General features: G+C 37.9%; 1 protein-coding gene across 1 annotated transcript; it reads left to right on the forward strand.

The window, feature by feature from the left end:
* The first annotated feature begins 1,268 nt into the window (after window positions 1-1,268).
* Window positions 1,269-9,828, forward strand: LOC141590866 (high-affinity nitrate transporter 2.1-like). The gene is made up of 4 exons (XM_074411390.1): window positions 1,269-1,939; window positions 6,906-7,621; window positions 8,205-8,320; window positions 9,165-9,828. Exons 1-4 carry the CDS (start codon window positions 1,426-1,428, stop codon window positions 9,826-9,828), a joined length of 2,010 nt encoding a protein of 669 aa, XP_074267491.1. The 5' UTR covers window positions 1,269-1,425.
* Window positions 9,829-12,952: the final 3,124 nt, after the last annotated feature.

The following is a 12,952-nucleotide window of genomic DNA, read 5'->3' on the forward strand; positions in this document are numbered from 1 at the left end:
AGAAAGCAGGAGGAACAATACTGGAGACAAAGATCAAGAGCCCTATGGCTTAAGGATGGGGACAAAAATACAAAGTTTTTCCATATTCGTGCCAGCGATCGAAAACAGAAGAACTTTATTACTTATCTTGTGGATGACAATGGAGTTACACGACATGGGGAGGAGGAGGTTAAAGTCGTGGCTACTAATTACTTCCAGCAACTTTTTTCGACCTCGAACCCGGTGATAGAGGAGGGTATTCTTCATGGTGTCGAGCAACGAGTAACAATGGGCATGAACCAAGCTTTGCAGCGAGATTATGGGGAGGAAGAGGTCCTTGAAGCCTTACACCAAATGCACCCTCTTAAAGCTCCGGGGCCAGATGGGATGAATGGGTTGTTCTATCTAACTTACTGGGACTCGATTGGTATGGATGTTGTGGACACAATGTTGGACATTTTGCGCGGTCATAAGCAGCCAACTGAATTTAACAAAACCAATATTGTGCTCATTCCCAAGAAGAAAGCTCCAGATAAGATACGAGATTTTCGACCCATAAGTCTGTGTAATGTGGCCTACAAACTTGTTTCCAAAGTCTTAGCGAATCGGCTCAAACCGTTTTTGGGTGACATTGTTTCGGAGAATCAGAGCGCCTTTACTCCAGGAAGAGCTATATCGGATAATGTTATGATCGCTTTTGAAGCGTTTCATCATATGAAGAATTCGAGAAGTGTGGATGGGACGATGGCCATTAAACTTGATATGGCAAAGGCATATGATCGGGTGGAATGGGGCTTTCTACGGAGGGTTCTCCTCGCTATGGGTTTTGATCAGGATTGGGTAAATCGTGTGATGGACTGTGTTACTACCGTATCGTTTTCGGTGCTTATTAATGGGCAGCCGACTGACGAATTTCGGCCGTCACGTGGATTGCGACAAGGTGACCCTTTGTCACCTTATTTATTTATTCTCTGTGCCGAAGTTCTATCCAGCTTGATGAGACGGGCAGTTGAGGCGGGTACGCTACATGGAGTCCGAATTACCAGTCATGCTCCCCCAATATCACACTTGCTCTTTGCAGACGATAGTATCTTTTTCATAAAAGCGACGATCAAAGAAGTTGAAGCTGTCACGGAGGTTCTGCGGAGGTATGAGATGGCCTCGGGACAGCTGGTAAGTCTTGATAAGACTACGGTCTCATTCAGCAAGGGTGTACCGATACAAAAGCGGAGCAATCTAGCTACCAGATTGGGTATAGTGGAGGTGGAGGAACAGGAGAGATATTTGGGACTCCCCACGGTGATTGGCAGGTCGAAGAAACCAATTACGAATATTCTGAGAGATAAGCTGAGCAAAAGACTGAGTGGCTGGCGCGGGAAAATCTTGTCTAGGGCTGGTAAGGAGGTTCTTATAAAGGCAGTGGCCAATTCACTCCCTACCTATGTTATGAGTATTTTTAAAATTCCCGGAAATTTTTGCGATGAGCTTAGATCGATGATATCTCGTTTTTGGTGGGGTCATGAGGAAGGGAAGAGGGGAATAAGCTGGGTGTCCTGGAAGAGGTTGTGTTTGTCCAAAAGTTTGGGAGGTATGGGTTTCCGCGACTTCAACATGTTCAATATAGCTCTTTTGGGAAAACAGGTGTGGCGGCTTTTAACTGAGCCGGATTGTTTGTGGGCTCGCATTATAAAAGCTAAGTACTACCCAACGGTGGACGTTATGAAGGCTGGTATGGGGCACAATCCGAGCTATACTTGGAGAGGCTTAATGGAAGCGCGGGATATGCTGCAGGCGGGGTGGCGTAAGCGAATTGGGGATGGGTTAACTACCCGGGTCTGGGGGGAAGCGTGGCTGCCTAATACTCAGACGGGAAGGATTGGTTCTCCGGTGGTCAGTGGCATGGAGAATTTGACCGTGGCTGACTTAATGGAGGCGGATGGGAGTGGTTGGAAAGAAGGAATGCTTACTTCGCTGTTCCTACCGTTCGAACAAGATAGGGTGCGGAATGTTAGGCTAAGTGTAAATCGGCCTGAGGATGCGTGGTACTGGGTGGGAGAGCGGGACGGAATCTATTCTGTCAGGTCAGCTTATAGATGGCTTGCAGGGGAAAGGAACGATATGGAAATGGGGGGTGCGTCGAATTGGGAGAAGAAAAAGTGGCTTTGGAATCGGCTCTGGAAAGTCCCTGTATGGCCCCGCGTGAAACTCTTCTTTTGGCAGCTGTGCAGCGAGGCTTTGGCAACACTAGCTAACATTGCTTCTCGAGTGCGAGGTGAGTCCACTTTCTGTTCTTTATGTAATTCTTCTGATGAAACTAGTCACCATTTGTTTCGTTTTTGTCCTATAGCGCGACAAGTGTGGGAAGGGATTGGGATAGGGGAGGAGGAGAGGGATTCAGGGGGCGTAAGGGATTGGGTGGAAGGGAGGTGGAGGGAGTTTGGGTGCCGTGAACAGTCGCTCTTTATGGTTAGATGTTGGGCCTTGTGGGAGCACCGCAACAAGGTAATCTTTGATAACCGGGAGGTGGACCCATGGTCTGTTATAAGGCGAGCTAAAGAGGTGATGGAGGAGATAGAAGGAGGGGGGCTGGGGTTGGCACGGGATGGAGGTAAGAAGTGGGAGGGAGCCGTGAAGGATAGGGAGAGATGGATAGCACCAGAGGCGGGCTATGTGAAGATCAATACCGATGCAGGGGTTAAGGAGGTCGATGGATGCAGTGTGGGGGTAGTTTGTCGTGATGAGAATGGGTCGGTTCTATGGGGTGTGGCGGTGGTGCACGAGCAGCATTGGGATCCCCAGATAGCGGAGGCAGCGGCGGTGCTAGAAGGTGTGACTGAGGCGGCGCGGCGTGGGCATTCCAGGATCGTGGTGGAGAGTGATTGTCTGCCGGTGATCGAGGCTTTGAGGAGGAAGGATTCTGGACGCAGTGTTCTATCGCTCATTTATGACGATATTCAATCTTTATGTTTGGTGTTTAATTCAGTTTTTTGGTCGTTTACTAATCGTACGAACAATCGAGTAGCACATTGTTTAGCTCATTTACTTCCTAGAGTTGTTGGTAGATCGATGTGGTCGGATTCTTTACCTCCGACTGCGAATAGCGCTGTTATTTATGATTTGGCATTAATGAAGTAAGGCCCTTGGGCATTTACCCTCCAAAAAAAAAAAAAAAAAAAAAAAAAAAAAAAAAACAAGCAAAACAAAGGTAGAATTCGTTATTATGCTATGTTTAGTTGGGAAGTTATTATAATTAATTTCTGCTACAAAGACAAAACTGATGACATCTTTCTATATATGAATATTATATGATAATTGAAGTTCATATTATACAAATTTGCGATGTATGTACGGAGTATAATGTATCGAAAGGTCTCTCTTTAAACAATTATTTTTGTCCGAAGACTCCAAACGCGCCATATGTAACCCATTTCCAACTAATTATGTAGTATGTGACCCAGTTTAAATGGTCATATAAGATTCTAGGTTTCAGGCGGAATAATGTCCATCTGAAATGAAAATTAGTGATATTGTATTAAGCTTATCAAGCTAAAGGACAAAAGGATATATACAATGTATATACACGTTGACCCGATAATCCACATGTGGACGATAAGGATGTTACAAGATGATGAGCTCATAACAAAATGTCAAAACAATATATTATATGTAGCTTGTCGTACAACTAACATTGTTTTTATTAGGAGCCGTACAACTAATCTTCGGTTAGAAGTACAAATATATTATGTGTAGGTTGTTATATTTCATGACAATCCAATAATCGAATGCCTAAATGAGCAAGGCTCGCTCGAGAGGGCCTCAAATTCTGTATATATAACTTGGATTAAAAGTTGGTTTGAACTCGTTTTGAGTCGTAAGAGAATTTTATATCTCTACACCGTTCCGTAAGATATAACCAAACCTAAGTTTTTTTGATTTGGTTTCATGTCAGATCAATTCTTTTACATCCCTTATTACGAGTAGGAACAAAGCGTATTTAATGCTGCCAGAATCATTTATTGCCTTTGACTAACATATCGATCACAAAAAATCAACACGTGTATTTACGCTAACATTATTAGCTCTAACATACGTAGAGGTTAGTAGTATGCTTTTAAGTATATAGAAGAGTTACAAGGAGGATGATTAGTAGTAATATAGTATTAAGAACAAATCGATATAGAAGCCAAATTAAAAGGGTGATTAACGACTTTTATGTTCAACTAATATATAGTGACCCCTTTGAATTTGTCAAACTTTACAACTAATTATGGAGTTTTACGTGCATTGGGCGAGTCTAAAAATAAAATTTTGGGGTAGCGAATTTTTTTATTATTGTTTTATATTTATATTAAGGTCTATATATAAGAATTTTAGGATTGAAAAAATCGATAATTTTAATCATTTTTTGAAATTTGTGGATAACGAGTGCTACATACCCTTTACTACTAGCTAGGTTTCCCTCTTACGTGGACCTTACTAATTCACTATTGAATGTTATAGTTTCTCTTAAGACTCCTATTCAACTACATTTAGGACGGTGTACAACAATATAAAAGTAATTAAGTGTCTCAAAGACCCTTATTATTGAGGGATAGAGATTGTAGGATATAAACATCCCAATCAAATATATGAAGTATTTGAAATAATATAATATATAGTTTGAGTCATTACATTATACAGAGTATTATAATTTATATGATAAGGATATGTTTTTTTAATTTGTAATACGGTATTGTAATAAAATAGAATCAGTAATAAACAATTTTAACATACATAAATAGTTACAATTATTTAAACAAGGTTAACCCTAAAAATGATCACTACTAATAAACCAAAGGGTTTATGTTGGTATTGTGAAGATTACTGAAAACTTGCTCGATATAAGATAAAATAAAATAAAATAATGAAGGTAATCTCACGTTAATAATATTTTTATAGTATTTGATTTTACATTTCTGGTATGTAAGCAATTTAACAAACAACCATGACCTACTTATTACTCATGTATTCATGTTATATGGCTTTATAAGTATCGATCACATTTGATTATAATTTGAAAATTGAGAGATTAATTGTAAACGTTCTTAATGATATATTATTATAAGATTTGATCGACTTCAAAACCTTTTTTTCTTTAAAGTTACGTGTATATTATATTATTATATATACAATATTTAAAATTTTGTTTCACCCACTTTAAGAAGTTTTGTGTCTAAATTTGAACAAGTCATTACTACAAGTCTACATATACAAGTTGTGTAGTTAGTATTCACATAGTCGATAATAGCAAACAGTTTTACCAACGTCAACTAATTTGAGCATGTCGCTACCAACCATTTGCATTTGTTTACGTGTATTTACTCTTTTGGTTCATCCATAATCATTATTGTTGCAATTTATTATAAACAAATTTCTCAAAAGTCACTTTAAAATTATGAGATCACAATTATTGTCTTAGTTATCTACGTCATGAAGCCTTGCTTGTACATCTAACTAGAAACTTAATTTGTATTAAGTCTAAGGCTCTAAGCTTAGATCTCGGATCAGAGTCCATACACCTCGAGTTCTCGACCCTAACCAACTAAACCTCGCAATTTGACCCAAATCGGCCTGAATGAGAAAATTCGATAAGGTTGTTTAGCTATAGACCTAAAAATGACCTGTACCGAATTTTATAACTATCAAGTCTTCGTATAGATCGGCTTATTAGTTGCAATATCTCATTAACTAGGTCTATGGTAACAATTCATGTTCAATAATATTCTGTCGTATCTATAATATCACATATTTAATCAAATTATTAGCATACTACCTTCCCTACAAGATCCTATAATGCCTGAATCTGATGTATCTTCTTTTACACCAATTAATATTCCACACGTACACTAATTAACGTACAACAGCTAGCTTTAGTTGATTAGCTCCAAACTTTGAGTAATGCCTTATTACAAGCACCTGGTCCTGCTTCAGACGGGTCATGTTGGTAATTTGGTATAAATCAATAAGACGAGATTTTATAATCATTTTACAGCCAATTGTAACCACTATTAAAAAAACAAGTTACCATAAATTCTAACACTAGTTGTTCGCTAGTTGTACCCTTGTGGTTACATTTAACCATAAAATAGTCACATATGCTCGTCCGAAGCTTCAGACGAAAACTAACCGTCTGATATTAAAAAAAAAAACCACGTATTTTTATTATTAAAATATTATAGAAATTAGAAAGTATCCAAAAGTAAGATTCAAAAGGCAAATAATCTTTTGGTATCTTCTATAAGGCCACACCAAAATTAGAATTAAAATATACTATGCGGCGTATTGTGTTCTTTTTATTAATTTTCGTTTCAAAGTCTTCATTAATGACCTATTAAACCCTTAATTTAGTACAACTAGCTGTATTATTATGTACATTTCGCTGGTCTCTCTTAAGACGGTCATATCCGTTTCAAGTATAAAATACGTCCAATACTAATTTATATAGATAGAAGGGATAAGAAATGAGTTTATACTTGAATATCTGATGTGAATATCTTGCAAATCGTACCACATTTAGGTTATTAATGTGTGTTCTCAGGACACACGTTAAAAAAACCGAGATAATAATACTATTATTAACCATTGGGATCCCAATTGGCTTTATATATTATCAACTGCATGGTGTCACCTTTTAAAATGTCAACCTTTTCTTTTAGTATATATACGTTCGTTTACATGTCTCTAATATAACAACAAAAAACAAAACAAAATATAAACATATATATAAACATAAACAAAATCATCATACATTTAATCCTAGCCAAAAAAAAAAAAACAAAGGTTTTGAGCAATGGCAAGTGAAGAGCTAGGAGAACCGGGGAGTTCGATGCATTGAGTCACAGGACGGGAACAGTCGTTCGCCTTCTCGGTGTCACCCTCAACCGTGCCAACTGATACCACGGCCAAATTCGCATTACCGGTCGACTCGGAGCACAAGGCAACAAAATTTAAGATTTTATCACTAGCAAAACCCCACATGGCCACATTTCATTTAAGTTGGATATCATTTTGTACGTGTTACATATCAACATTTGCGGCCGCACCCTTAGTCCCTATAATTAGGGATAATATAGACCTGACAAAACGTGACATAGGTAACGCGTCTGTAGCATCAGTGTCTGGAAGTGTTTTTTCTAGGCTTATAATGGGGACACTATGTGACCTGATGGGTCCACGCTACGCGTGTGCCTTTCTGGTCATGTTAACAGCCCCTACCGTGTTCTGTATGGCCTTGATAGAGGATGCAGCCGGGTATGTGGCCGTTAGGTTTATGATTGGATTTTGTTTAGCCACATTTGTGTCGTGTCAGTATTGGATGAGTACCATGTTTAATGGTAAGATTATTGGGACCGTCAATGGGACGGCTGCTGGTTGGGGTAATGTTGGTGGTGGTGCTACACAACTTCTTATGCCTGTTTTGTTTGAAATTATACGTAAAATGGGCGCTACAAAATTCGCGGCCTGGCGAATTGCCTTCTTTATTCCGGGATGGTTACATATTATTATGGGACTTTTGGTTCTTGTTCTTGGTCAGGATTTGCCTGATGGTAATCTTGGTGCCCTACAAAAGAAGGGTGAAGTTAAAAAGGACAAGTTCTCCAAGGTATTTTTTATTCTATATACACCGTATATATCAGCAACTCTTTTATAGGACCGTCATAAACTCATAAAGCATATGACTAGCCCAAAAGGAGTATAACCTTAAATTAAAATTTTATTTTATTTATATTTTAACTTTATTTTGATAACCCGACATCTTATGATGAATAACGGCGCATTTAAATATGCAAGTTATCAAAATAAAATATTTTAATATATATTTATTAATTAATTTTATTAGGCTTTCTCTTGTTGGGTTAGTCTTATGTAGAAAATGGTCTTACACAACAATTTGTGCCGTATATATAGTTCAAACCTCGTTTTATTTAGGGTCAGTTCATATTATTAAAATTACGATTTTTTCTAACGTGTATAGTAATGGTTAAAACTATGAGGCCGAGTTTAATCTTCTAACCCAAATTACAACACTTTAAAAAATTCTTGGTTTTCTATTTTGTCGATTAACGAACCAAATCTCACTTTTATTTTTAGTACTTGTTGGAAATAGTATGTACGTACGTTAATTAATAGCGAAATAGTTACGATGATCGACGTGCTGATGGTAAAAGTATGATGGTTAAATATAGGTGTTTTGGTATGCTGTCTCCAACTACCGAACATGGATCTTCGTTCTATTGTATGGCTACTCTTTGGGTGTGGAACTGACTACCGATAATGTCATTGCTGAATACTTCTTTGACAGGTACTACAACTTTCTTACTAGTTTTAAACTCGTCTAGTATCGTAAACGGGACTAAAATAATATTGAATATTCTACAATCCGACTAAATGAATAAATATTGAAAAATTAAATTTCATATGATTAAAATTTAAAATATAATCAATGGTTGCACGTTATATAACTTTCTTACTTATTGTCTAGTTTTTTTTTTAAATTTAACTACTCTTATATTAGTCGTCACATCTATATTTAATTGAGTCGAGTTTTCCTCTTGCCCGAAAAAATGAGATTAGCAGTCTATTATTAAAGCGTCAATGAGTTTTGGATCCGAGCCTTGTTTAGTGGGCTTAAAATTTGGTTTAACCAATTACTTTATCGAGCGAGCTTAGCTCATTTATATCCGGATGTTGGGCGTCAACCTAATTTAGTAAGGAATCTACGTTGATCCCATATATTCCGCAAAATCCTCCATGCATGTCTTAATCGTTAAAGTTAAATAATTGTATTCCATCCCTTATTTTTAATTGTGTATCGTCGTATCGATTTGAATTATTGCTTAGTGAAAACAACATAACAGTTGAAATTCAACTTATTAAACAATTACAAGACAACAGTTTAATTAATTAATTAATTAACTAGTTTAGATTCCATGTAATATATGCACGGTATTTATAGAGTTTTACTTTCTAGTGTACTCTATATTATTTATGTTTCTCATCACTGTATTTTAATTTGAGCAATAAAAATTAATCGTAAAAATTTTAGGCGGGAAAAATGAGGGTTTCACCTATTCTTTTAGTATATAGGGGATTAAGTATCGGCTAAGTTAATTGACATCAGCAATTGAATGACTACAATTGAATAGGTTCAACCTCCCACTACACACAGCTGGAGTAATAGCAGCCAGCTTCGGAATGGCGAACCTGTTATCACGTCCCTTTGGCGGGTTTGCTTCGGACTATAGCGCACGCTACTTCGGCATGAGAGGCCGGCTTTGGACCCTATGGATTTTCCAAACCGCAGGAGGACTATTTTGTATATGGCTTGGACTATCCGACAAGCTCACAACCGCGATTGTAGCCTTAGTCCTTTTCTCCTTAGGGGCCCAAGCAGCTTGCGGTGCGACCTTTGGCATCGTCCCTTTTGTCTCTCGTCGCTCTCTCGGGATTATCTCGGGTTTGACCGGTGCTGGAGGTAATATTGGGTCCGGGTTGACTCAATTCATATTTTTCACAACTGATAGCTTTAGTACCGATAAAGGACTTCTTTACATGGGTGTAATGACCATATGCTGTACCCTTCCTGTGGCGTTAATTCATTTTCCTCAGTGGGGGAGTATGTTCTTCCCGCCCTCGAAAAGCGCAACCGAGGAACATTACTATGTGGCAGAGTACTCTGAGGCTGAAAAGAGAGATGGAATGCATGAAGGGAGTATTAAGTTTGCACAAAGTTCACAATCTGAACGTGGTAGAAAGGTGGCTTCTGCGCCTACTCCTCCTAATCAAAGCCCTAATATTAACAATGTCTAGTTGTTAATTGGATCGTCTCTCTTAAGAATTTGTGATGAACTATAATATATAACTAAGGTTATGGATTGTATTTTGTTTATTTTATACAAGTACACAATATATGAATGACTCCATGTATACTCGGAGTTTAATTTATTTTTGTATACGTTTTAGTTTAATTACGAGTTATTGTATAAATATGTGCGGAGGCACATGTATTTTCATTGAGCCAGCTGCCAGTCTATCTATTGGAAATTTGAAATGGTGTAGCACTAATTATCAGTCCTAACTCCTAAGGGATTAGGATGTGTCAGCAAATAGTTGACAAATAATTATTAAGAATACATTCGGAAATAAGAAAATGGTTTATTATTCTCTTATAAGAAAAAATTAAAACTTACTATCATAAAGCAATAACTTACACAAAGGTTATAGTTGAAACCAAGAAATGTTTTCACCCAGAAAACAAAGACTGACTAAAATAACCTTTCTGAAGATTCTGGACAGTCAATAGTTATTTCAGAAAAATCTCACTGGTTTCGGAGGATCGCCAAAAAAGATTCTGAAGGTTATCATTATCCACAGATTGCGGTTAATTGAGCCCTTGGTTTAAAAGGTATTGAAATTTGCACAACAATCATCCATAACCTTATAAATTCCAAAGTTACACAAGGAGAATATGGTTTGAAATTGACGCATTAAGAAAAATTATACATAAGCTCAATAACAAATAAGGTCTCAAATAAGGTCTGAGGGCCGAGATACTACATCCGATGTATGTTCCTATTCTGTAGTTTATGGTAGACGAGAGGGTGTTTGTCGAATATCCATCGCCACCTCTAAGAAATTAAAACGTATTATACGTTATTTTGGTTGAGAAGTTCGTGTTTTTATGGTACTAGTATTGGTGTCAGGCTTCGCCCGAGCTACCTCTACTTACCATTAAATTTTTTTTTTCCAGTGAATAAAATTACTTTAAGTTGCATAAACTATAAATTTATCATTAATATATTTTTCTATGACATCCTAAAATTACGATGAAATAAATTTTGAGACAAATTTATTACTCCCGCTATTAATATTTTACTCTTATTAATGAAACAATAGTAAAAACATTTCACTACTTGCCCGTAATCATTGTTACTTTTACTACTCCCGCCGTAATTATTGTTACTGTCACTGTTGTCGCATTAATATTGATAATTTCACTACTCCCGCCGTAATTATTGTTACTTTTACTATTGCGGCATTAATATTGATTATTTCACTACTGCCGTTGTTGTTGTTTCTACCACTTTCACTAATCTCGCTGATAATATTGTTACTTTTACTATTCAAATGAGTGATTACTATCATATAACTATATCCAATGTTACTACAATTCTTTTCTTTACTAACGAAATTAATTTTACTACTTAGGCATGCAATTTTAAGAGGATTATATATTTATATAAATATATTACATATATGCATTAAATCAAATCGAAAGAATAATGCAATATTATATATTATGGAATCTAACTTTAACCTACTTATTATATTTTTGTATGTTAAATAATTAACATCTCTATACATCTAATAAACTATAAAGTTTAATCAAATTGCATAGATTTTAAATTTAATATTAATTTTATGATGATAAAACTAATACCATAAGTGTGCATGTTTATACTAATTAATTATTTTATTTTAAGGAAAATTACCAAGCATCTTCTTTCTTTTAATCTCCTTGAAATTGACCATCTTTATTAATTATTTTATTTTAAGGAAATTGACCATGTTTTAGTCACTTACAAATGTTTAGGAAAATTACCAAGCTTCTATATAATTTAATTTTAACCCAAACTGTATAATATTTACATTGAGATCCCTTAATCGGGTCCATCACACGATGCTATTGATTTAAAACTATATAGTATAATTAATTTGTATAACTTTCTTTAATTACATTGAAGTTGATGGGGCATATTCTGCACCGCTGACCAAGTCAACATATTGAACAAGGTCAAAGATATCCGCAGCAAGTCAACGACTTAGACAGCCTAGCCGATGAAGCCCATCGGCCTGCTAGCCTGGGTCTCGGCGTGACAACTAGCCGCCGGGACACATATCCGCGTACTCATATCCAAGACCCCTCGGCGGTGAGTCAACATGGCCCGCCGGCCTGCCATAGGTCCCTCGGCCGAGGTAGATCGCTTTCCACCGCTAGCCACTTGGCCACTTGGCCACTACGTGACAAAAGGTGAAAGCCTATAAATACTCCTCAACCTTCATTGAGGAAAGGATCCCACAACTGAACCTAAATACACTATTCATCTGGTAATATCTTCCTTATCTCTCTACAATACATACCTAGCCAAGTAACACAACTTAATCCTTTAAGTTTACTGACTTGGGCGTCGGAGTGAGTACGCTCGGCCAAAGCCGAGCCCTCAGTTTGTTCATTGTTTCAGGAGAGGTCAAGGGAGGAAGTCAAGCAAAGACGTCATTCTACAAGCCACGGGTGGTAACAATACTTGCTCTGGAATTATACCCGGAACAATTGGCGCCGTCTGTGGGGAGAGACACTAGAAGCTAGTCACATTCTTTCCCAAACAAAAAACATACAAAAACCCACCCAAAAAAGCTAAGAAGATGTCGAAACAACAAGACGCAGTCGTGACCGACGAAACCGCATTCTACCAAGATGATACGTTCAACAATTCTGGAGTCGTGCAGCCCTCCACCGGCGGAGTGATCCAACCAGAGTTCGGGATGCCAACAATACCCGACACGCGCCGCTAAACCAACCAGTCACCATCATGGGACATGTGGTTGACGTAGCAAAACCGAAAATGCTCCTGGACCTAATCGCATGTACGCCCGCTCACACACGTCACGCCGACAAGAGCGGCGGAAACCGTCCAGGAGACCAGGGCCCAAAACGTGACTCCGAGAAATTTGAACGGAGCACTAGGAGAAGCTGACCCAGTCAAGTCGCCGGGGGAGCCCAAAGTGGGCGCGGTAGACCTAAGTCCTTCCCGCACTCATGGGAGGACGGTGTCCCCGCACCACGAACGAGGCTTACCCCAAAGGAGCCAGAGGAGTCCGACTCAGCAGAGTTGGAGGAGAAGTCCGAGTCGAAGAAGAAGTCCTTCCCGCTACG

This window comes from Silene latifolia, chromosome 7 (genome assembly GCF_048544455.1).
Source record: "Silene latifolia isolate original U9 population chromosome 7, ASM4854445v1, whole genome shotgun sequence".
Classification (NCBI taxonomy): Eukaryota; Viridiplantae; Streptophyta; class Magnoliopsida; order Caryophyllales; family Caryophyllaceae; genus Silene; species Silene latifolia.

Coding starts and splice junctions, on each gene's coding strand:
- LOC141590866 (XM_074411390.1), top strand. CDS start 1,426: ATGAGTATTTTTAAAATTCCCGGAAATTTTTGCGATGAGCTTAGATCG. Junction 7,622..8,204: donor AAAAGGACAAGTTCTCCAAG/GTATTTTTTATT, acceptor GGTTAAATATAG/GTGTTTTGGTATGCTGTCTC. Junction 8,321..9,164: donor GCTGAATACTTCTTTGACAG/GTACTACAACTT, acceptor ACAATTGAATAG/GTTCAACCTCCCACTACACA.